The sequence below is a fragment of the Penicillium canescens genome (genome assembly GCF_028828765.1).
Source record: "Penicillium canescens strain IBT 15451 chromosome Unknown utg000010l_segment0_segment0, whole genome shotgun sequence".
NCBI classification, from domain to species: domain Eukaryota; kingdom Fungi; phylum Ascomycota; class Eurotiomycetes; order Eurotiales; family Aspergillaceae; genus Penicillium; species Penicillium canescens.
This window is the reverse complement of record NW_026703972.1, coordinates 224,088-247,547: the sequence shown is the minus strand read 5'-3', so window position 1 is coordinate 247,547 and position 23,460 is coordinate 224,088. Positions and strand designations below refer to the sequence as shown.

General features: G+C 48.2%; 2 protein-coding genes across 2 annotated transcripts; both read left to right on the top strand.

The window, feature by feature from the left end:
- Positions 1-19,078: 19,078 nt before the first annotated feature.
- Positions 19,079-19,339, top strand: N7446_012147 (uncharacterized protein; the record flags this gene model as incomplete). The annotated part of the gene is made up of 1 exon (XM_058520889.1): positions 19,079-19,339. One exon carries the CDS (start codon positions 19,079-19,081, stop codon positions 19,337-19,339), a length of 261 nt encoding a protein of 86 aa, XP_058366255.1.
- Positions 19,340-20,269: 930 nt separating this feature from the next.
- N7446_012146 (uncharacterized protein) lies at positions 20,270-22,192 on the top strand (the record flags this gene model as incomplete). Its single annotated transcript, XM_058520888.1, has 3 exons — positions 20,270-20,666; positions 20,725-20,811; positions 20,865-22,192. The coding sequence occupies 3 exons, from the start codon at positions 20,270-20,272 to the stop codon at positions 22,190-22,192; spliced, it is 1,812 nt and encodes a 603-aa protein (XP_058366254.1).
- Positions 22,193-23,460: the final 1,268 nt, after the last annotated feature.

Below are 23,460 nucleotides of genomic sequence, written 5' to 3'. Positions count from 1 at the left end.
AAGTGATGTCACCCCAAAATAGATATATATCGAACCACTCCTCCCAGAATAATAGTTTTATCATATCCCTGCTATCCATCATTACAAAATCAAACACTGTAAGCTCGGTCTTAATTCACTCCTTGATTCGCATCAACTGATCGTACATTAGATTGTCATTGTTTTCCCCCTTTGCAAGGCCAAGTTGATCAGTATCACCACTTCTCAGGCCGCGCAGCGGAGCGTCTGCGTCCCCCCGGAGGCTCACAAAGCTACCGAAAAATCACGCTTCAAAATTAGCAGGGCTTTGTCGTCGATTGTCTTCCGCTGATACTAATCTAAACTGGGTGTCATCAGCACTTGGTCAATCAGAACCCCAGCAGGTCCGGTCATGAATTCCAACGTCATCGTGGGCAAGGGGGTTAGATCCCAGTACGAAAAGTTGACTGAGGCCATGGCTGACATTTATTTTGCAGGGGTTGAACGGGGATGCTCTTGATTCTGTGACATAGGAACACGACTGTTGAGCGAACGGCTACGCATGCGTGAAAACCTCTGTGTTGTGCGTCAATTCGGAGGCCCTGTTGTGATTGAATTCCGGCCGAATGATTCTTTTCACCAGCAGTAATATCTAATCAGAAGACAAGCGCGACGTTGGTCATGGAGGACAAGAATTGTGAGCAATTGTTCAAGTTCGGAAAGATAACTGGCACTGAAGTGCATCACTTGTGATGTTAAGGGCAGACCATAGAGCTGCAGCGATCTCGAGAGGTTTTGTAAGGGCTCTTACCTGTGCTATATCCTTCTCGATTTTCTTGACACGTCGATGTTTCCGCTAGGTGAGAGCTAGTGAGGCATGGTGAAAGTATGGCCCAATTTGGATTTAATCTTAGTTTCCGTTATTTCGATCTGATATATCTCTTTTCTGACCAAGAGCAACAGCTGGTAACCAAAACGGCTCCTTACCTTGCAGACAAGGAGAAATACGGCGTGCTGAGAAAAGCTTGCTTTGAGGAGGTAACCATCTCAACAAGCCTCCAAATGTGGACTGATATGTCTCCCAGTTTTCGGATCCTGGGCTTTATATCGAAACTTCACAACATCCTTACTGATTGCTGAAGATCAGCGGCTTTTGTTATATGAAGTTTTACCGCCCTTGTTGCAAGAACCAGATGCCAACACAAGGCTTGCGCCGCTGGCCATCGCAGCTGCAGAGACCTTTTGCCAAATCCGGACATGGATGGACCTCCCTCCGATCTGGTTTCCTAACGAAGTTTTATACTTACAAACGGAAGGGTTTTCTCGACCTCCCTCCCCACTCCAGTGGACTTTCGTCACCGATATCATTTCTCTTCATTTTTCCGATAAACGACAATAGTACAGCAAGGAACCTTGGGTGCCACCAAAATCCAAAGACGATTCTTCGCCATACATTAGCAATTCGGTCCTCTTCAAGCATTACAGAGAATAATCCACCAGCCGAAGCTGAGCGGGAGGAGCCTGCATGGTATCGTTAACCAGTTGGTTTAAGTGGAAGAAATCTAAATGCAAGGTGCTTCTTCTGAGCGCCAAGACCAAACGAAGCCATATCTGTTAAGTGCCTGAATATTAAGCTTATTTATAAAGCGGACGGCTAAAAGGCCCTCAGTCTAACCCGTCAGTATTGGTCGACTCTCGACCCTGGGAGCTTAGCGTCGAACCGAAATGACTACCATTGCCAGCAAACGGATATTTTTATAAAGATTGAACGTCTCTGGTTGAACACTAACAGTTCGTACTCAGTATGAAGTGAGGTAATCCGTCAGGAGTCCAAAAACCTGCAATCACCCAAAAACTTGATTAACTGTTTTCCTGTAGGCTGATATATCTGGGTAATTATCGAGCTTCATCATGGCTGCCTCGGCCCGGAATTGATACACCTTGCCCGTATTTCTGTGTGAGAAAATTACAGATCCTGAAACCGACTTGCACAGCCACCGTTTCGATACAAACAAGCCACAATACTTCGAAGTACTGTATAATTTTCGATACATCAAACAAGCATGTTTCCGTAAGATACCAGCGTCGTATATTCTCAGCCAGATGTTCAAGTTTGAATAGTCTGATTTTCTACAATATGCACTGTTAAGTTCAGCCGCAGAAAATTGGCTTATTCGAACGTCGGATCGACGAGTCAACTCCTTTATGTTCAAAGTCAACTTCATCCTACGTGTTTCTGGTGTAAGTGGTAGAATATGAAACTGAAGTTATCTAGGTGACGGTAAAACTGCCGCCTCGGGTAAGCCAGCGCGACCGCACTTTTAAAGTTTGGGCAAGGCGACACGACAGACTAGCAGGAGGCGACGGTTTCCGCTGCCTGATCTTGCTCAACTTTTCTTCTTTCCTACATCATGCATGATTTCCAACATCCGAGAGACATGAAAAAATGCTTGTATCCGTACGATTCCGGGGTCATCCAGCTAAATGTGCAACGCTTAGGGCAGAACTCCGACAACTCGACCTGGGCGGCTCTAGTAGACCAATCCACAGACAGTGGAAGTGGAAATGATGTTCCGGCACATATTGCGAGACAAATTACGTGTGCTTTACACCCTACTCTATCCGGAAATGACCGGTTATCCTGGTCTTTAAATAGATTACGACTGAAGTGAGTCTTTCAAGTTCCACGGAAGATCGATCTAGGCATTTCATCTGATCTGGCATTATACTATTTAGGTACATCAACGGTGTGGATGTTGTATCCGCTGAAAAGCAAATTCGTGCAAGTTCTGCTATAATAAGCTGCAATCTTCCGCACCTTTATCCAACTGCCAGCAACAGCGAAACATCTTCAGAACTCGACGTGTCATGGGGTGCATATGACGCGATTATCACTCTTTTGCAAACTCATTTCCGTCACTGCAAAAAAATCATGCTTGTACTTTGGACCGATCGCACTATTAGCTTATGGAGGCGCGAGGCAGGGCAGGAGAACGATGCTATGCTAGCCCGGCTTGAGAAAGTACTTATCCGGGCGGATGAACTTCATCGCACACTTGCTCTACAGGGATGTGAGTTTTCGATTTTTCCGTCTCCGGCCGCATTCGAATTGTGCCTAGATCAAGCAAAGGAATCAGGTGGGGTTCTCGAAGAGGGTGACTGGGATCGTAACCGGGGTGCTGAATTCCGCGTCTGGCGCAGTATTGAGCCACAACTGGGATATTGGATTCGAACAAGCTTCTTTGACACGTTTGAAAGGGAGGATATGGAATTTGTGTGACACGAGATTAAGGGCATGTAAGGGCCCGTATTATTTTGCCTGGTCTTCTGTATCCATATTGCTTACTTTATATTTTAATATGACTTACTGAATTTCTCCTTTTGCGAGCAATATTGTTTAGCTTACGTAGACTTAGTTACATCGTTGCAATTGATCCGTAATAGTCCTTGGCCACCAAACAAGAAAGGATTCCTCGCGTGGATACAATTACATTGATGCCTTGTTGTCACAGGAGAGCCAATAGAACTAAGTTCTTGGGACTTCTGCTGGCTTACAGTAAGATAGCGGTTCCCAGGAGTCCAGGAGCTTTGTGTGAGGGTCTCACGTATACATAGAGGTGGATAGTGTTTCAAGATTAACAATCAAGATTAAGAACAACTATAGTTGACTCTAGATACAAGACGTAGCGCGAGGAAGCAAAAGGAAGGTAGCTTCCTCGCGTTCAGGGGAACCCATGTACACCATGTGGGTCCCGTGCGGATCATATCTCCATCCGTTCCACATGCTTCATCTATATCCTTGACACTTTGGGTTTAGGAAGCTACTGAAACTACTTGAGGGGTGACGACGGTATCTTCTAAGAGTTAATTGGTAAGACAGAGAAGGCACAACTGCTCCCAGGAACGAATCAGGAAGTAGCGCTTCTCCCGTCAGCAAATATTCTAGCCCATGGATTGCTCGCAAGGCCTGTGTACAGAATAAACGAAGAAGTCCCAACCAGCGATTCCCACCACGTATAAAACGGAAAGAGGAAATCGACCCGATGACGTAGCCATAGGGTCTAGAAATTGTGAGGGCTGCTACAAGACAAGAACGAATTTGGTTCTCACAATAATCTCAGTAAAGTTGAGTTAGGACGTGCGATTGGTTACTCCTTTGATTCCATAACATGGCCCATGTACACCTTATCATTGTCTAGATACCTTGTATCTTCTTTGTGTCCGCACTTCCATTCTCATGGAAGAGGCAATTAACGTTAAAAGATCTAGAAGTTTTAGGATTCACTTATTAAATAATTCTGGAGCCTTCTTCTCTCTTGCTCGGATGCGGGGACCTGCCGCAGACCAGCGAACGGCATTTTGCCCACAGCTCATCTGTCTAATATTTCATCCTCACCTAGTATATCCAGTGTTAGTGAACACATCTTCGGAAAGGCCATGAAACTAAAGGGCCGTCTGGAGGTTGTCTTTGTAATGGAGCTATTTATTCGTGCTCTTGTTCAATATATCCAGATAAATGAATAATAAAGCTGAGGATAAGGCGGAGTGCCACTCAAGGCCGAAGCAGTATGTTCGAGAATTTTCAGTGTTGTTGGGCAATCTGCCGCTTATCGCTCCTTACTCAGTTCCTAACCGTTTGTCCTTAACCGTTTGTCCTTAACCGTTTGTCCTTAACCGTTTGTTCTTACAGTAGCTAAGAAGAACGAGGGGCTTCTCAATATAACCGCTCCTCATCCGCAGCAACACACCTCGGGCACTTTTCTTCTGGTTCGGCCTGTGAAGAAAAACAATCCAACACACCGTGTACAGGGCGGATCGAAATCAGTTTCACCATTTTTTTCTCTTTGATTATTTCTCTGGCTCTAATTTTAGAGGCACTAGGCATGATATAGTTAGCCAATACTGATCACTAATTTCCTATTCGACTCTTCAAGATGATCTAGGTTATATGTAGACTAAAGCGGGCCTGGCAAGATTTAAGAATAACCAAAGAGAATGAAGCGGTGAAACTGATTTCGAACGGACCTGTATCTGTATTCTTTCCCTCGCGATGATATCTTCGTACCTGCTCAGTAGCAATTGCGCGGCAAGGTGCATCTTGGCCCATTCCCTGGAGAAAATAGTGTCGGAAGCTGAGATGTGGTCAGATACCGCTTGTAGGTATTGAATCGTATCGTCTATCATCGCCGTACTGATTGCTGTGACTCTTGGAAGTCTCTTTAGCTGCATCTCTTGCGTCGCCAGTTTTCGTGAGAGGCTTGAGGATTCGGCCTGCTCTCTTTTTCACTTCCAGTGGGGGTAGATCTTGGTTTCCTGCCTTCATGCAGCTTTCAGGCGATTTAGAGTATCTTGAGCTAGCAAGAAAGGTAGCAACAGAGGTAGCTACAGTCGTAGCTACAGAGTCAGGCAGGGACCGGTCAACGGACGGTTGCGAAATCTGGTTTGCGTTGCCGCGATCTCCGTGGATGAATTGGCCGACGACCTGACTGAAGTTTTCACCCGATTCGTTGCCTCCATGAAACAGGCTTGTTAGCCGATGGATTGCTCAAGAAAGGGATCTAGAAGGATGATACCAGCTTGCCATGTATGTCCGTTTTGAACTTCTGTGTATGGGGTAAGGGGCCTGTTTGATATCCGTTGCAGCTTGTAATCCATGATTGCTTGGCTCCCCTAATGGGTATTGTAATGACAAGATCTTGTAGGGGAAAGAAATCTTGGGAGAATCGACCACAAGGACAATTATGACCTTTAAATGTTGTGGGCTGAAGCGGTCATGTCAGCCTTTGAATGTATATTCACAATTATCTTTTCGAGTCAGCCTTATCGGCACCGGCTCCTAGGAGCACTCTGGATGTCAATATTGCCTCAAACGCGGTATAAGGGTAAGAGACGTCAGCAGACTAGCATTATCCTAAGTGTGGTTATGTCTCTCCAGTAAGCCATGAGCCTACATCGCTTCTCACTTGGAACGTTACGTCAGGTATCATCTCCTGCTATTCTGGAGCCTGATCATCCTCCCGCATATTTGCTTGGATTTCTGCTAGGTATTTATGACAGGGAGCTGAGAAGCTCCACCATCGCTTCATTTCCATGCCGAGCTGCCCATAATAGTGGTGTCCGATGATTATTGTCCATCGAGCCCACCTCCACATCATCTCGCTCAACCAGTAGCTTCACCACCGCTTCAAGTCCATACTCAGCTGCAAAAGGCAGTGACCCAGCCGCATAAGACAGTGGTGTCCGACCGTACTTATTCTTCGAGTCTGCCTCCACATCATCTCGCTCAACCAGTAGCTTCACGACCGCTTCATGTCCACCCCCAGCTGCAAATGATAGTGGTGTCCGGCCATCATTATCCTTCGAGTCCGCGTCCACATCGTCTCGCTCCAGAAGCAGCTTCACTACCGCTTCACGTCCATCCCAAGCTGCGTACGATAGTGGTGTCCGACCCTCATCATCCTTCGAGTCCGCCTCCACATCATCTCGCCACAGTAGCAGTTTCACCACCGCTTCATATCCATTCAAAGCAGCACACGACAGTGGTGTCCGACCGTACTTATTCTTCGAGTCTGCCTCCACATCATCTCGCTCAACCAGTAGCTTCACCACTTCTTCATATCCACACTCAGCTGCCCATAATAGTGGTGTCCGATCATTATTGTCCTTCGAGTCCACCTCCACATCATCTCGCTCAACCAGTAGCTTCACAACCGCTTCACGTTTATACTCAGTTGCAAAAGACAGTGACCCAGCCGCATAAGACAGTGGTGTTCGACCCTCATTATTCTTCGAGTCTGCCTCCACATCATCTCGCTCAACCAGTAGCTTCACGACCGCTTCATGTCTACCCCCAGCTGCAAATGATAGTGGTGTCCGGCCATCATTATCCTTCGAGTCCGCGTCCACATCGTCTCGCTCCAGAAGCAGCTTCACCACCGCTTCACGTCCATCAAAAGCTGCGTACGATAGCGGTGTTCGACCCTCATTGTCCTTCGAGTCCGCGTCAATATCATCTCGCTCCAGAAGCAGCTTCACCACTGCTTCACGTCCGCACTCAGCTGCCCGTAATAGTAGTGTACGGCCATTATTATCCTTCCAGTCCGCCTCCACATCATCTCGTTCAACCAGTAGCTTCACCAATTCTTCATGTCCAAACAGAGCTGCGTACCACAGCGGTGTCAAACCACCATTATCCTTCGAGTCCGCGTCCACATCGTCTCGCTCCAGAAGCAGCTTCACCACCGCTTCATATCCATTCAAAGTAGCACACGACAGTGGTGTCCGACCGCACTTATCCTTCGAGTCCGCCTCCACATCGTCTCGCTCCAGTAGCAGCTTCACCACTTCCTTATGTCCACACTCAGCTGCGTGAAAAAGTGGGGTTTGACCATTCTTGTTCTTCGAGTCCGCCTCCACATCATCTCGCTCCAGAAGCAGCTTCACCACCGCTTCACGTCCATACAGAGCTGCGAGAGACAGTGGCGTCTGACCATTCTTGTTCTTCGAGTCCGCCTCTACATCGTCTCGCTCCAGAAGCAGCTTTACCACCGCTTCACGTCCATACAGAGCTGCGAGAGACAGTGGCGTTTGACCGTTCTTGTTCTTCGGGTCCACTTGAGTACTATTTTTTGCTAATAGCAGCTCTTTCAGTCTGCCCTCAGCTTCTTCTGCGAGAAGGTGCAAGATTGTATTTCCTTCTTCATCCTGAACAGAAGTGTGTCGGAACGTCAAGACTCGGGCGAGGTCAGGAACGGCGCGTAAGAGTGATAATTGGTCACGAGGGTTAAGATTCTCCGCCGTGAGGAGAATGATCTCTCTCGGGAGATAAGCACGATCTTTTGGCGTTCTCATCGTCTAGCGCATGAGAGATACGGAAAGATAATGAAAACCCACAGCAGGCTGGTCTTCTTCTTGCCACGCTTAGAGATGTCGTTAGCCTTGAGCGCTGTTTGGGGAAGAATGTGGTTGTTAGCAGAGGTTCGGGGCATTCCGTTTTGTTGTATTCCTGCTCATCCCAGATATCTCCTCCATTCCACTTTCTCAGGATCATAAATACGGAGAAACTTGGAGGTGATAACGTACTTAGGGCAGGCTCTGCTTGAACTTGTCAGCCTTGTCAGAGTCCTCCAAAGCAAAGCAAGAGTGGATGTGAAACGCCAGCAGTGGACCTTGCCTTTTCCTAGTGCAAAGTTGACAAGCTTTCTCGAAGCCTTTTTAGGGCCGGAACCTCGTGGAAAGATCAGACGTGGCTCAACGAATCGAACAATCTCGCTGCCCGAGTTATGCCGCGTGCCTGGTGGTGGGCCAGCAGGCATTGGACAGAACGGCCGAGGACAAAAAGTCAATTTGCTTCATCCCCAGCCACTGTGTGAGGGAGGACACACCCACCCCGGGTGTCTCTCCATTCGGCTGCCTGTGTTCCTGTGGTCTGTACGGCTGCAGCCACAAATCCTTATCTCTGCGTGTCCCAACAACATTCGTGCGAGACACCAGTTTCTGTCTCAAGTATTTTCAATCGTAGACCGACAAGTCATCTTCCTCAGGAGTTGCCAACGGAATGAACAAGACATCTCACACCGACGAGCCCCTCGAGGGTGACGGCTACAACCAGAGCCCCAATCCAAACTCCAACGACCTGACCACCAACGAGGACTTCAACGGCCTCGTCAACAGTCGGACCGTGCGAGAAAGCGACTCGCAGACACTGCCAAACGCAGCCTCGAACGTCCCGGGGCAAATAGCCAGCGATGCTCCTACCGAAAACGACGGCCACGGCAAGGCCACCTACCGGCTGGCTCAGCGGTCAATTGATCGTGGCCAGTCCCGTAAGGGCGGTTTGCAAATACCTGCAACCGCCCATCCCCCGGGTTGTCTGCCAGCTTCGGCTGGTGCTGGCGCCGCCCGTGTCGCGCTGCCCGAGCGCGTCAGGAAGATGCTCGCTACATTTGGCTCCTTCATCGGGCCGGGCTTTATGATTTCGGTTGCCTACAGTATGTTCAGGACGCTGTCATCCCGCAGCCTTCCCCTTCACCTAACTTACATGCGTGCACCCAGTTGATCCAGGCAATTACTCGACCGACATCGCCGCAGGAGCCTCGTACCGCTTCCGCCTATTGTTCATCGTCCTCCTCTCCAACCTATTTGCCATTTTTCTCCAGAGCCTGGCAATCAAGCTCGGCACCGTCAGTGGCTTGAACCTCGCCGAGGCCTGTCGCGCATTTCTCCCGCGACGGCTCAACTACATCCTATACGCCTTTGCCGAGGCTGCCATCATTGCCACGGATATAGCAGAGGTAGGCCCCTGATTCACTCCCCTTTTCGTATCTTGTGCGTCGACAAGTGCTGACTGACCAGGTGATTGGATTTGCCATCGCATTAAACCTTCTAATCCCCCAGGTACCGCTGGTCGCGGGATGCGCCATTTCCATCATCGACGTAATGGTAATCCTGCTCTTCTACCGCCCAGAAGGGTCCATGAAGGGCCTACGGTACTTCGAAATGTTTATCATTTCCTTGGTTCTCGCCGTGGTCGTTTGCTTTTGCGTCCAGATGTCTCTGATCCGTGTCACCACCCCCGGTGAAGTCTTCAAGGGTTATCTTCCGTCAAAATCTCTTATCGAATCGGAAGCGTGAGGTCTAAATTCCTCCATCGCCTTCATACTCGCTCTAATGCTTTCCCAGTATTTACCAGGCCTGCGGAATTCTCGGCGCAACAGTCATGCCTCACAGTCTTTACCTAGGGTCGGGCATTGTTCAACCCCGCCTACGCGAATATGATGAGCGAAGTAGGCTCTTGCCTCGTCAGCTTACATCGGGGTATTCGGTTCTAGATGATGGTATTGACAAAGGCTACTATGTCCCGTCCTTGGGTGCAATCAAGCACTCGCTCACGGTCTCGATTCTCGAGCTGGCCATTTCGCTCTTCACGTTCGCCCTCTTTGTCAACTCTGCCATTCTCATCGTTGCCGGTGCCTCGCTATACAATAACCCAGATGCCCTCGACGCCGACATCTTTGGTATTCATGATCTGCTCTCCAAGTCTATCTCGCCCGCGGCAGGTATCATATTCGCTCTGGCATTGCTGCTATCGGGAGTCTCGGCGGGAATCGTCTGCACCATCGCCGGCCAGATGGTTAGCGAGGGCGCACTGAACTGGAAGATCAAGCCGTGGCTGCGCCGCCTCGTGACCCGCAGCATCAGCATCACACCGAGCATCATCATCGCGGGAGCCGTGGGTCGCTCGGCGCTCAATGCAGCACTTAATGGGTCGCAAGTGGCGCTGAGCATCATACTGCCGTTTGTTACCGCGCCGCTCATCTACTTTACCTGTCGCGATAAATATATGACGGTCTACCCCGGCAGAGCGCGCTGGCGCATGGGGGGCAGGGACGACGCGAGTGAGGTGGATCAGGTAATTGGAGAGGGAGCCGAGCTCGAACGCGAACATATCAAGATGACCAACTCGTGGTACACAGCGATCCTCGCCGTCTTTATTTGGCTTTTCATGTCAATCATGAACGTGGCTAATCTGGTATTCCTGGGCAAGTAAATGTTACGGTGCCGTAGTAGCTCGGTGAGGAGCAGCTGCGGGAGGGTCACTGACCCAGGGGGAGGTATTCACGTGGCAATTCCGTTATTGCTCCCAATCGAAATCAGGTTGTGCGCACTTGATTTTTGTTAATATGGAGCGCAAGCCTGCGCTGCATGGGTGGAGCAATGGAGGAATTGGTTCAGGGATGACGAGAGAGGGAAAGAGGAGGCGAGGAAGGATAGAAGGGCCCGTCATAAGAAATAGCGCTCGGCAATTTCTCTGTCCCGAGCCGTCATATCCAGCACCTTCATTTATCCAATCCGCACAGTAGGGTGCTGATAATGGAAAGTGTCTAAGGGATTGAATGAGCAATGAGAGGCGCTGATGTGTGGTATCAAACGTATGGGTGTTTCAATAATCTACTCAATCAGCTCCTCTACAGAGTTTCGAAACTAGCCAAATCAAAAATAGATTAGCATGTACGGAAATAGAAATTATGTATAATGGCGAATCTGATTTCGAACTTGGTTGTACTCCTGCTGGCAAACTTGTGCAAACGCAGTGAAAGCTCGACACCCAGATCGTACCGTAAATGCAAGAGATCAATCACTTCTAATTCCTGTCCAAGCAAACGGCTGAATGCCCATTGATGTTTGGTGGTTGGACGTCTAGACCGGGTCAGCGCAAGTCTCTCTTGACCTACTCTGTTACCTATTTTGTATGAAATGGCCCTTGGGTAAACTAGTGCAATCGGTTGCTTTTACAGTTGAACCGCAATGATAACCGGTTCGACCGCGACTGACCGTCTCAACCGCGACCTGATCCGTTGCCCCACGTGAACCGTGCGCTGACATGTTTATCCGACCCATTCTGCTCCTTTGAACGTTCGTAATATTTTGTATCGAATACCAATGCGACGATCGGATCAAGGATATCCGTATCCACATGGAGCCCTATCCAGTAATTGATTTGAAGTGTATTTCCAGGATAAACATGGCTGCCAGATCAGATTGTGTCATTATTCAGCGCCGAAAGCCACAATTGAAGGTATGACCAATCGAGAGTCTGCTATGCGGTTCCAGGAGCTTTGCGCTTTTAAGTTTATCGATAATAATCCACTAATACCTTGCTGGTATGATAATATTCGTCAAGTGTTCTCTGCCTCTAAGTCGAATACTGATACGAGGCTGGCCCTCTCCTTTGGAGCTTGACAGTGGGATTTAGTATCATGAGAATAGGTGATATGACAAGATCAGTTCGCTTGAGCATTCAAAGAGGGGCATAGCCGCGTGATAAGTCACAGGTTCGTGGAGTGCACTCTGAGTACTACCCAGACCACTTAATCACAAATTATCCTTCCGTTGGTGCCAACACACACTGACATGGCGCTGGACGGCAGCCTAGGGATTACAGAATCATCACAGGTTCAGTTCGAGCCGATAGGCCAGTGGCCGGAATATACGCCGCCGAGCTGATCGGGATCTTACGTGCCATCAACATTATCAACAAACATGACCGAATTTTCATAGAAATAGCCGAAATCAAAAGCTCATATGATCAAGGGCTCAAGTCTGTCAGGTACAAACAGAAGAAACCAAGATTGAAGCGTGAAATATGGATGCAATCAGGGAGCATAGGTGCATCAACGTGTGCCCCGACACAGTATAGGGCTTGGGTGAACATTGAGTCAGGACTTGAATAGACTCATGAGAGTAGAACCACTCTCCGATGCCATTAACCAAAGCCATAAAGATATAAGAGGCTGTCAGTCGAGATATATCAGAAAAGACAGCGTTGTAGAGCGAGACGCTGCATAAAGCCAAAGCTCCAAACCCTCCAATCACCAGCACTCGTTCTCTCTTCTCTCTTGGCCTGGTTATCAAATAAGTGGCACAGACCACCCCGCCCAGTGTGACTCCCAGGAAAATGAAATTGTTGTTCCCCCTATCAGTAGCCTCTAAAAGCAAGGTTGATACAGATGTCCCCCATATGTGAAGAATAATTCCGAGGTGGTCCAGCAGGAAGTAGGAAGAAGGGAGCTGCTTTCCCGAACCCAGCACGTAGTGACAAAAGGTAGAAGTCCCAAAACAAACGAGATTGGCTAAGAGAGAAACCAAAGCTGTGGCCGTATTGCTTATGGATGAAAGGCACTGAGACATATGGTAGATAAAGCAGAGTAGGATGATACTGCCGCATAAATGGAGTCTCGGATCGACAGAGCCGTTGGTGTGGACGAGTGTGCTTCGGGGCTTCGAAAAGCGATAGCTGGTTTCCATGTTGACAAAATATATTGTCAATGAGTAATTTATGGCAACATATAGGTACAACAAGGGGAAGGCTTTTCGAAGTAGATGGGATAGAAAGCCTTTAAACCGATGGCAGGGCCGGGGTAAAGAAGGCTTTACCATGGGAGAAACATCTTCATTCCATTATCATTGAAAAAGGATATCATTTTGGACACTATAGTCACGAAATGCGAATCTATGTGTGCCCGGAGTGGAGTTATCCAAATAAATCACATTCCCCACATTTAGTTATAATTGTATTTAAATTTTTATTTAATTATATTTTCCAGCACCTTTGGTGATGTATGAGTGGTGAGTTGTGTCACAAAGTTGATATCAACCTTGGACATAGTACACTATTGGACACCAACAGCATGTAAATCCTCTCTCCATAGAAGCTATTAACTGAGCCGTGTTGGTTGCATTGTTTCAATAATAGTGGGACCTGGTTTGTTTTGAGAAAATCCAGTTCAAAATCGTTTCATGATCACCCGCATTGATTCAACGAACATTGACGGTCCTCGCGTGTTTTAGAGACAAATCCTAAGCTGGCTAGCAAAAATAAGTTCAACAGAAAAGACAGAAAATAGGTGGCTACATCTTCCTGAGGGCTGTTGGAAAGCATAGCTTCCTCGGTACAGCAAAGTCAGATACCGCAAAAGACAAGGCAAACTCCATCAGTATCTGCTACGGGAAACCTTCATGGGGTCGCTATCTGGCTAAACTGGGAATGGGCTAAGCACAATTTACTACACATTTTTCAGGTGTGAAGAATATACTTGCCCTTTCCAGGGTTACAGTAACCATTTGTTCTTAACCGTTTGTTCTTAACCGTTTGCTCTTAACCGTTTGCTCTTGACCGTTTGCTCTTAACCGTTTGTTCTTAACCGTTTGTTCTTAACCGTCTGTTCTTAACCGTTTGTTCTTAACCATTTGTTCTTAACCCTCTGTTCTTAACCGTTTGCTCTTAACCGTTTGCTCTTGACCGTTTGCTCTTAACCGTTTGCTCTTAACCGTTTGTTCTTAACCATTTGTTCTTAACCCTCTGTTCTTAACCGTTTGCTCTTAACCGTTTGCTCTTAACCGTTTGCTCTTAACCGTTTGTTCTTAACCGTTTGTTCTTAACCGTCTGTTCTTAACCCTCTGTTCTTAACCGTTTGCTCTTAACCGTTTGCTCTTAACCGTTTGTTCTTAACCGTTTGTTCTTAACCGTCTGTTCTTAACCGTTTGTTCTTAACCCTCTGTTCTTAACCCTCTGTTCTTAACCGTTTGCTCTTAACCGTTTGCTCTTAACCGTTTGCTCTTAACCGTTTGCTGTTTACCATTTATCCTGACTGTTTGTTGATCGTTTGCAGTTAACCGTTCGCCCTTCACCGTTTCCCGTCTGTTGTGAGCGTCCTTAATCGCTCGTTGCTAAATGTACACTGTTTCACCATCGCTGCGTTGCTGACCTATCGTTGCTCACCGTATCTTTGTTGAACTTTTCTACTGAATCTTTTTCTATTGCCAACCCGGCACGAAGGCGGACCCGTGACACTAGCGTTGCCAGCTCTAGTGGTCAGTACAGAATGGTAGTCAGACGAGAGTTCGAATATTCGGTTACCTTGCACCTGCCCTCAAATAACTGGTTGAAAGTCTGGCATATGCTGGAAAAGCAGGAGAAACCCGTGGCCATGCACCTTGAGATTCAAATTATCGTCGGGGATAAAGGCGACTCACCTCCGCTTTAATCTACAGATGAACGGTGATTGGGCCCGAAGATGGCACCAAGCACGATGTCAAATTGAACGCGCAGAAACAAGTAAATGAGAACAGTATGTCCTGAAGCAAGCCTTCAATGTCACGTATACATCTTCCTTGGTCAGGATTGCAAAGCATAACTCTGTGCGATTTATTTGTTGTCTGACGGACTATAGAGGTCCGTAATCAATACTGTCAACGCCTAATGCCGTTGCAAGGCTTTAACCACGACGATGTAATTCCAACTTTATTCTCAAGTTCCGCTGCAGGAGGATAGGCCATGTATCTTCATACCACCCAACATAAAAGCGAGACCCCGCTGTGTGGAACAAAGTGACAACAACTGAGACTGGATATCTTTACAGAGGCTTTTACCATGCACGTTTGGCAACTTTGAGTTGGCTAGAGAGTAAATTATGCGCCCAACGGATCGGCGGTAATGTAACAGCTGAAAGCCGACCTTAGGTTCGGTTTTCAAGACAATAGCTATTCAAGGAGAATAATGACCCGACCGAAATCACGATAAAGGGGAAACAATTATTGATTTCTCGCTACGGCCCGAGATACTTGAGACATCAGTGAGACCTACTGTTGAATAGTGAAAAGAGATTGAATACAGTATAGCGTCCTCTTTTCCCAATGTGACATCTAATTTGAGTGTGGTGCTTTTGCGCTCTTATTACAGCAAAAGATCGAACAGCTTCTGCAGATTCCCCGTTCAACTTACAGGAAGCTATTGATATTCCATGAAAACAAGAGAAGCGAAAGCATATTCATTTCCTGTAGTTAAAACAGGAGAAGCCTTGGACTACTTCTAATGCTGCGATCGATAATCGCACAATGTAAAGTCACAAATTCCCACTCCTCGGGTTAGCGAAGTATGTCTCATGGACTAGATATCCACAGGAAGATAAAAAAGCTCAGAAGCTAGCCTTCAGGTTGTCGTATTTGGAGATAGGATAGCTCAGCTGGGTCTCGCTCTTGTCCAGAGCCCCAGTACCTCCAAGGGTATTTACCACCTGCAAGGCTCGAAGTTAGTATGATCAAATGTGGTATATGAGTTAAACATACCGTGGCGATCAAACTGTCATCACCTTGCTTGTCACCACTGAGCTCCCACCACATACCACCACCAAGACCCTTGGACTTGATATATTCACTCTTCTTACGCGCAATCTCAGGGGTATCATAGCTGATGAACAAACGTGAGCCCGAATTGTAGCAGTAGCTAGCAGCTTCCTGGTCCAAATTTGTGACCGCGCAGCCGGGCTGAGGCAAAGCCTTGTAGTCCCACACCCCATTTTCCCAGCTACCACCACCAACACCATTGTAAGTCTGGCCAGGACCTTTGGTGTCGGTGAAAGCTCGGCCGTACAGAGGCATACCTAGGACAATCTTGTAAGAGGCCACTCCGTGCGAGGTGTAATAGTTGATCGCTTGGTCGGTGTTGAATGGAGTGCTGGCTATGTTGCTGTTGGATGCGTGGAGGTTGGCATCATGGCCAGCAACGGTGTCCCAACTTCCGGTATAATCGTAGGCCATCAAGTTCCAGAAGTCAAGGTACTGATTCATCTGGGCGAGATGCTCTCGCTGGTAGTTGGCAGGGCCTAGAATTTGGGTTGGCATAACTAGAATGTTTGAAAGAAACGACACGTACCAGCAGGCGATGCAGTGGTGAGCAAGAAATGATAGCCATCTGCGTTGGCAGAGCTGTACAAATCCAAGGCCTGAAAAATATAGTCTTAGCAGAGTCATCAATAAGAGAAGCTTGAAATACCTCACGAAGACGGCGTAGGGTATCAACAAATTGGTCCGCTTCGTTGTAATTGGCAGGGTACTATCTGATATCAGCATCAAACACTGTCAACGAATTAGCAAACTTACTTCAAAGTCAACATCGATACCGTCAAAGCCCAAGTCCTTCAGCAGCTCGACGGAACTGTCAGCAAACTTCTGGCGTCCCCCCTCAGTTTCAAAGGCAGTCCTGAGGTTGGAAGAATACGTCCAGCCTCCAATCGACAAAAGAACCTTCAGGTTTCGATTCTTCTTCTTGGGTAGGAAAAGCTCCTTGACACAACCATAGACATTATTCCCGGTATCAGCCCATGAATCAGTGGAGTAGTGCTTGTCGGTGTCCGACCAAGTATCCGACAGGACCACCTCACCAGAGGTTCGGGCATTGGCAAATGCGTAGAGAACATGGGTTAGTTTCTCGGCAGAAATATCCTGAGGCTGGAAGTTGCGAGCATAGATGCCCTGATGGTGATAAGTTAGTTTGATTTAGTGGTGGAGTAAATACGGTTCAAACTCATACCCAGTTCACAAAGTATGCCACGGAACGATATCCGTTAACATCACGAGTAGCAAAGTTAGTCGTATTGGCCTTGGTCAAGTAGGGAATGTAGGTAGCGTTGGCTAGCCACGCCAGGCCCACCATATAAGGAAGGACAAAGTGCATCGTGAGAGAGTGGCAAGGTCGTACCTGATGATATGGCCCGGCCCAGCAAGCTTTGAGAAGAGGGGACCATCGAGAAGGAAGGGAAAAGGCAGACAATTTGTAGTCGAAAACAATTCCACTGATTATAGTGACCCACAATAGGGCAACCAACCCCTCAATAAGATCTCAGACATGACCGTGCAGCGTAAATACAAGAAAAGAACAAAATGATGTAACTCGTTCCGAGCGCGACTGTACTTGGCCTCTCGGTGGAGATAGCTACGTCGATCTTGAATGAACGGAACAAAGGAGTCTGGATACATGTAACTAGGATCTGTCATATACCTAGAATAACAGACAAGCCGATTCTAGAAGCCCATCTTGTCCTCTAGATTGAGAGCTTTGCACCCTGTTCAACGTGGTTTGGTGCTTACTGTAATTGGCCTTGCAGTGTTAGTCTGCAGATTTTGTATGTGGTGAAGAAAGTACTACACCACTTACGATCAAAAGGATAGAAAGGAACGGATAGCGGCATTGACACAGCGGTCGGTTACTTCGCTCGGAATGGTATCCTCGTAAGGAGTGTTGCAGTTGATATCCATGCTCAAGGTGTAATATTGTTGCCGCTGTCGACAGAGACCATTACCGATTCCGTGCCGGCTTCTAGAGTCTGGCACCCAGCTTCGAAGCCTCCAATCTCTTTTCCTGGCCCTGAACAATCGCTTGCGGTGTAGTAGGTAACTGACCACAGAGCAGAAGCTGATGTGGTTATTCCAAGGATGAGAGGTAAGTTAAGGCGCATACTTTCAGCGTTTGGTTATAATGTGGACGTGGTATAGATAGGGAGCAAGCTGGGGCCAGAATACTGCCTGTAGGGAGCTCTTTTTATATCTCCCTCCAGGTCAAAAGTGCACCTTTGCAGACGATACATGTATGGTCGAGTCCACTGTGCCAGTTTGACTGATTCAAAGAAGGCATCGCTGAACTCCCTTTCCTAGGCAACTACTCCCGCAAGTCACCGCACGCAATATCCTGCTACTTTGATAACCCCCGTTCATTCTCTTTAGTACGTTCGGCAGAAAAAGAAGTAACCGATTGGGCTTTTCTGGTCCCCCGAAGAGGGTTTCACTTAATTCATCAAAAACATGGTCTTCCTTCGCTGCAGAGAGAACGGAACTCATCTACCTCACCCAGAAACAGCGCGAAGAAGACCAGGTATGGTCATCAGAAACGGGAAAACGGTCGAACCGTCCAGCACCGCCAAACTTCGAGGTATGATATTCGACCAGGAGTTGCGATGTACGATACGTGCAGTAAATTCTTATCCTGTGGTACTGTTTTTCTTTCCCCTCTTGTTGTTGGTCGATGCACCTATAATGAGCCCCGAGCCGCTTGCCGCTCTCCTCCTCGGACGGTCAGCGGATATCCGCAACAATGGGCGGAAGCTGATTAGTCCTCTTTTTTGATTTCATCTCATGGTCATGTTCATTCACACTTTGTTCTTACACTAACTCCGAAAAATGACTATTTGTTCCACCATTTTCTTGGGCAAATTGGAGGTGCAAAGATTCTTCAACCGCGCTTGGAATTTTATTCTAACCAGTCAAATTACTGCACGTACCAGAAGATGCCTGTGGTTTGTCATGTTTCTGGATACCGGCGACAATAAAAATCCATTAATTGCGAATTCCCTGGTGATAGTAATTTCAAGTGAGTCTGCTCAAGGCTAGCTTATAAGTGACAGTCCTCCACCATAAACAACTTCAGCGGGGCGTGCAGCAAATATTTCAAGTTGCTAACTAAGCCTGGAGAGTTTGAACCTACTGCCACTCTAGATGCACTCGAGTTGCGATATTTCATCCGGCCGCATGTTTCTTACCCCGAGAACCTTTCGACGATGTAGAGACAGTTGCAACGACGCACATTTCGGTCAAACGTAACACACGCTGCCAACCACTCTGGAAACCACAAACCACAGTAGTAATTGCGGTCAAGGAAGTCCTTTTGTTGGCAACCACGAGTACAAGTCGCATTTACCAGGAGGGCGCCGTTTCCGGCAACCCCCCACGTTGGGTTTAGCGCCCGTCCCGTGTCGCCCTGTTCTGGTTTAGCGTCACCCTATCGGGTATGGTGTTTCGCGCTATCCCCCAATGGGAACTGCCGCCAGTCGCCGCCCTCGGGAGCCTTCGTCAACTATATAGTCTAGACGGTGCGTCGCTCGACCACCTCTCTCTCCTTTCCCACGGCCGTACGTTCTCCTCAGCTCGCGAGCGCGGACATCACTGCTCCGGCCCCCTGCATTTCGGAAATGACCGTTCCCACAAGGAGTGCTTCGCCCCCTTCGCCCCCACTCGTGTCACTGCGAAGTCGCTGGCATCCACCGACTGATGCAATATCCGCCGCGTGAGACGCTCATCTTTCCTGGATGGAGGCATGCGACATGGCTCGCGAGGTGTCCTCGCCTGCCTAAATTGGCCGCCCCCAAATGGTCTCCTAGCCATTGGGAGCTTCGTATTTCAGCCCGGTTCGACCCTCTTGAAGCAATCCTTCCTATTTGGGGAAACGCATACAGCCCGTATCTCATTTCCGGGGCAGGACTATGACCTTTCGATAGGCATGTGGTGTTGTCATCCGTTCGGCGCAGCGTAACCACCAGTGACAAAACTGCCTCTTGCGTTCCCGGGTTCCCATCATCCGGTGTGGTCCAAAGGCGCTTTGTTGATTCCCAACAGATGAAGGCTCTAGATCGGACTACGTGATGATCCCTTGAAATGGCTGCGGAATTATGCGAATGGTGGGACAATCATTGGGTTACATTTGTAACTGTAACCGGACGAAGCATCGCAAGGGACTGCGCTGTTATAGGAACCGTGATATTGTGGATTACGGCTCTGCGAAGCTGACGTGGAACTGCTCGCCATAGTTCACGGAAACGTTAGAGGGATCAATCTAGGGAATTGATCTACGAAGGCGTCCGCATGTCCAAACATTTCGATGGAGCTGCGGAGAATTGGTATCCTTGTGATATGGCAACCATGGTAATTGGCCATGGTTTCTGAGCGGGGCAGATTTCGACAATGGAACTATCTCTTTGCTTGTGGGTCCAATTTCTTATGGACCCCAATGTAGCTCAGGAGATTTGTAGCTGAATTAGGAATTGGGATGCTGGCATGTGCAACCTCCGAGTGGCGATACGGCGATGCGGCGGAGCTACTTGGCATTGTTTAAAGAAGTGATTTCAGATACTTTATAAGCCGTCCGCACCCCTTTTCCATTTCGCTGATCACTTCTCATTTACCGTCTGTTGATTTGGCCGCCATGCATATCAATCTTGACAACATTAGCTTCTACTCTCCTCACCCTCCTACAAAGTCCTCCTCGCGTGCGCTCCCTGCTTCCTGTTGGAGGGCCTATAATGCCTCTGTGGCTCCTCAACCCCTTCCCCGTGCCCTCCCACCGAGACCGTATTCTCAGGAAGCGACCTTCAGCTCAGCATTTGGTACCAGCACTGATATCTCTCTGGCATCACGAGATTCCCTGAAGGAAAATTTGGCTTCTCGTGCAGGAAATGAATTTGATATCGAAATAGAGAGAGCTATGATGCAAAACGGCCAGGAAACGCATGAGACAGACTTGGACGTGCACCTTGACTCAGGGCTCCGAAACGAATGTCACACCGACATGCCTGAAAGCGACCACACATACTTACTAACTGGTATGTCAGAACCATTGCTGAACTACGATAAGCAAGCGTAGCTAATATCATTCACCAGATCATCCAGACCGATGCCCTTTGGGAGAGTCTCTTGATAATTTAGATACGGCTTTGATCCCGGCAGAACCTCAGTTGCATCATGCTGGTAGGCGCGAACTATTATCTTTCTGTTCGACTTATCTCGCTAACACATACAAGACCCGCCCATTGCCTCAACCGTTGCCCCAACCGACATGCTAAGATGGCACCGAGGTAGTATCTCGTCGCTAGGAAGTTATGATGAGACTGACAAGAGCCCTGCTTCGCCCGAAGTCAGCTTGGCTTGCCCGCGTGTCTTGCTATCACCTCCGACAGATGTACCATTGCCTAGCATTGAAACCGTTATCCAAGATGAATCTGTAGTAGATGACACCACGTCCGGGTTAGAAAACCATGGAGATCAGACGGGTATTACAAGAAACGGGGTGACAACACAAATTGCCCAGGTCAATGAACCCTCCATCAGCGCGTCTATTTCGGATAAGGATATAAGAGGCAGACACACTGAGAGTCAAGCCTGTGACTTCTCCCGTCTTGGACCTCAAACTCGCTCGGTCAACCAATCACAAGCCACACTGGCAAACTCTCCATCCCTTCGTACGCGACAAAAGGCAAAATCCGCCCCGCCAGAGCAATTTCCTGCCGTTTCCGTTGTTATCCCTGTCCGCCGAAACGATAAAGTGGATGCAAGGGCCAAGAAGAAATCTCTAACCAGAATACGACGGTGTAGTCGCTCGAGCGACAGCGGCAACGACGTTGACAACCTCGAGCAAGATCGAGTAACACGGACGTCGATGAGAAATTATTCACTGTCGTCAGGTGGACCTAATTTCAAGGCAAGGGGGCGCCCGCTGAAAACGTCGAATGGGGCAAAGGGAAACGTCTTAGCCCCGAGCAATGATATCGTCGAGAAATGCCCTAATCAGTCCCAAACCCCCTCAGGAGGTGGTTTGGCTGTCTCATTGGATCAAACACACGAGATTTTCGGTCGCGGAGTTCTCCGTATCCAAACTCACGGTCCTCGACAAGCCTACTTCATGACGTTCCTTCCAGAGGTTTCTCATCACCCCTCTATGCCGTCACCGTCTGAAATGCCTCCTGAACAGTCTTCACAACAGTCTTCACGCTTTGAAGATTTTTCTCAGAACGCATCCTCGCGACAGGTGGGACCCCGAAAACGCCCTAAGCGAAATATATCTACAGCCTGTGGGGATGGAGACGGGCGGCCGACTAAGCTGTCACGACACGTGCCATCTCGTGATGGCCGCAACGAAGCCCAGCGAAAGCGCAGGAGACGCTTGCGGTGGTCTTCAGAAGAGGTGGATTTTTTACAGGAGTTAAGAAGAGACGAGCAACGACCATGGTCGGAGGTGATGAGCTTGTTTTTGGACCGATATCCGGGAAGAAGTCCTGCTGCGATCCAAGTATACTGGAGTACGTGTGGGCGTCGAGAAAGCAAGACTAAGAGCGCGCCAACTACCGTCTAAAACAAAGCATATGCTTCTACCGTCTCCAGTACATCGCTGCTTCGTGACATCGCTGCTTCGTGATGAGATACGTATGGTCTTCAGATGTGAAAACCACCCACGACCAAATAATCACCCAGCGAATGGAGAACTGGTTCGACTACAGGGTACAGATACAGGTCATATGTTCTTACCCACTGCCCCACTACAATTTGTCCCGGCAACCAACCCACCATTTTATTTTTCTTCCTACACCTCCCCTATTGCTCCAATTGCAACGAAAATAGGCGCAAAAAATAGCAAAACAGCGCAACTTACTGCTATACAAAGGTCAGCTATTGTATCTTCTCACGAGTGTGGTGTCTCACAGGTGAAATTAGCTAATGATTTCGGCTGTTCTCGCAAGACAATCTACAATACGCTAAAACGCTATTCAGAAGGCGAAAAGCTAGAGAATCGTGAAAAAACCGGCCGTCCTTCGAAGCTAGACTCTCGAGCTACTACATGCCTCTATTTACAAGCGCGTCGGCACCCGTTTTGGGCCCATAAATAGCTTAGTGCTGCGACACCCGGTCATCCGGCTCGGTATACTATACAGCGAGTTTTAAGGCAATTCGGACTCGGAAAACGGCGTTCGAAAAGGAAGATACCAATTAAGCCCTCTCTTGCAAGGAAACGGCTAAGATTTGCGCGAAAATGGCGGCGTGAAAGTTTTCAATCGTAGATCTTCTCGGACGGGTGTTCGGTGCAGCGAACCTCGGACTTTGGACTACAATGGTGCTTCCGTACGGACTCTGAGGGTCTTCGCCGCGATCTTGTGAATGCGAAAGTACACGTTAAAGATATTTCACAAATGGTTTGGGCCGAAATCTAGATAGGAGGTCGAACAGATTTAATAATCATGGAACGGGACGAAGAATCGCGGTCGGGAAGGGGTTATACTGCAAAGTCATATATTTTAACGCTCGAAAAAGGTCTGATGCCAATCTACACCCCTGATTTAGTATTTCAGCAAGATAACGCGACGATTCATCTAGCAGAGGACACGAAAGAGTGGTTTGAAACTCACGGAGTATACGTCGAGGATTGGCCCGCGCACTCACCCGATTTGAACCCAATTGAACCGGTATGGCGCTGGTTAAAAGTGAAGCTTTTTGCGATGTTTCCAGAGCTTATTGGCCAAGGAAGGTCGGAGGCAGACTGGAAATATTTTAAAAAATGCCTGGTGGAAGCTTGGAAGGCATTAGATCAGTCAAAGATAGATTCGCTAATATTGAGCACGGGAAGAC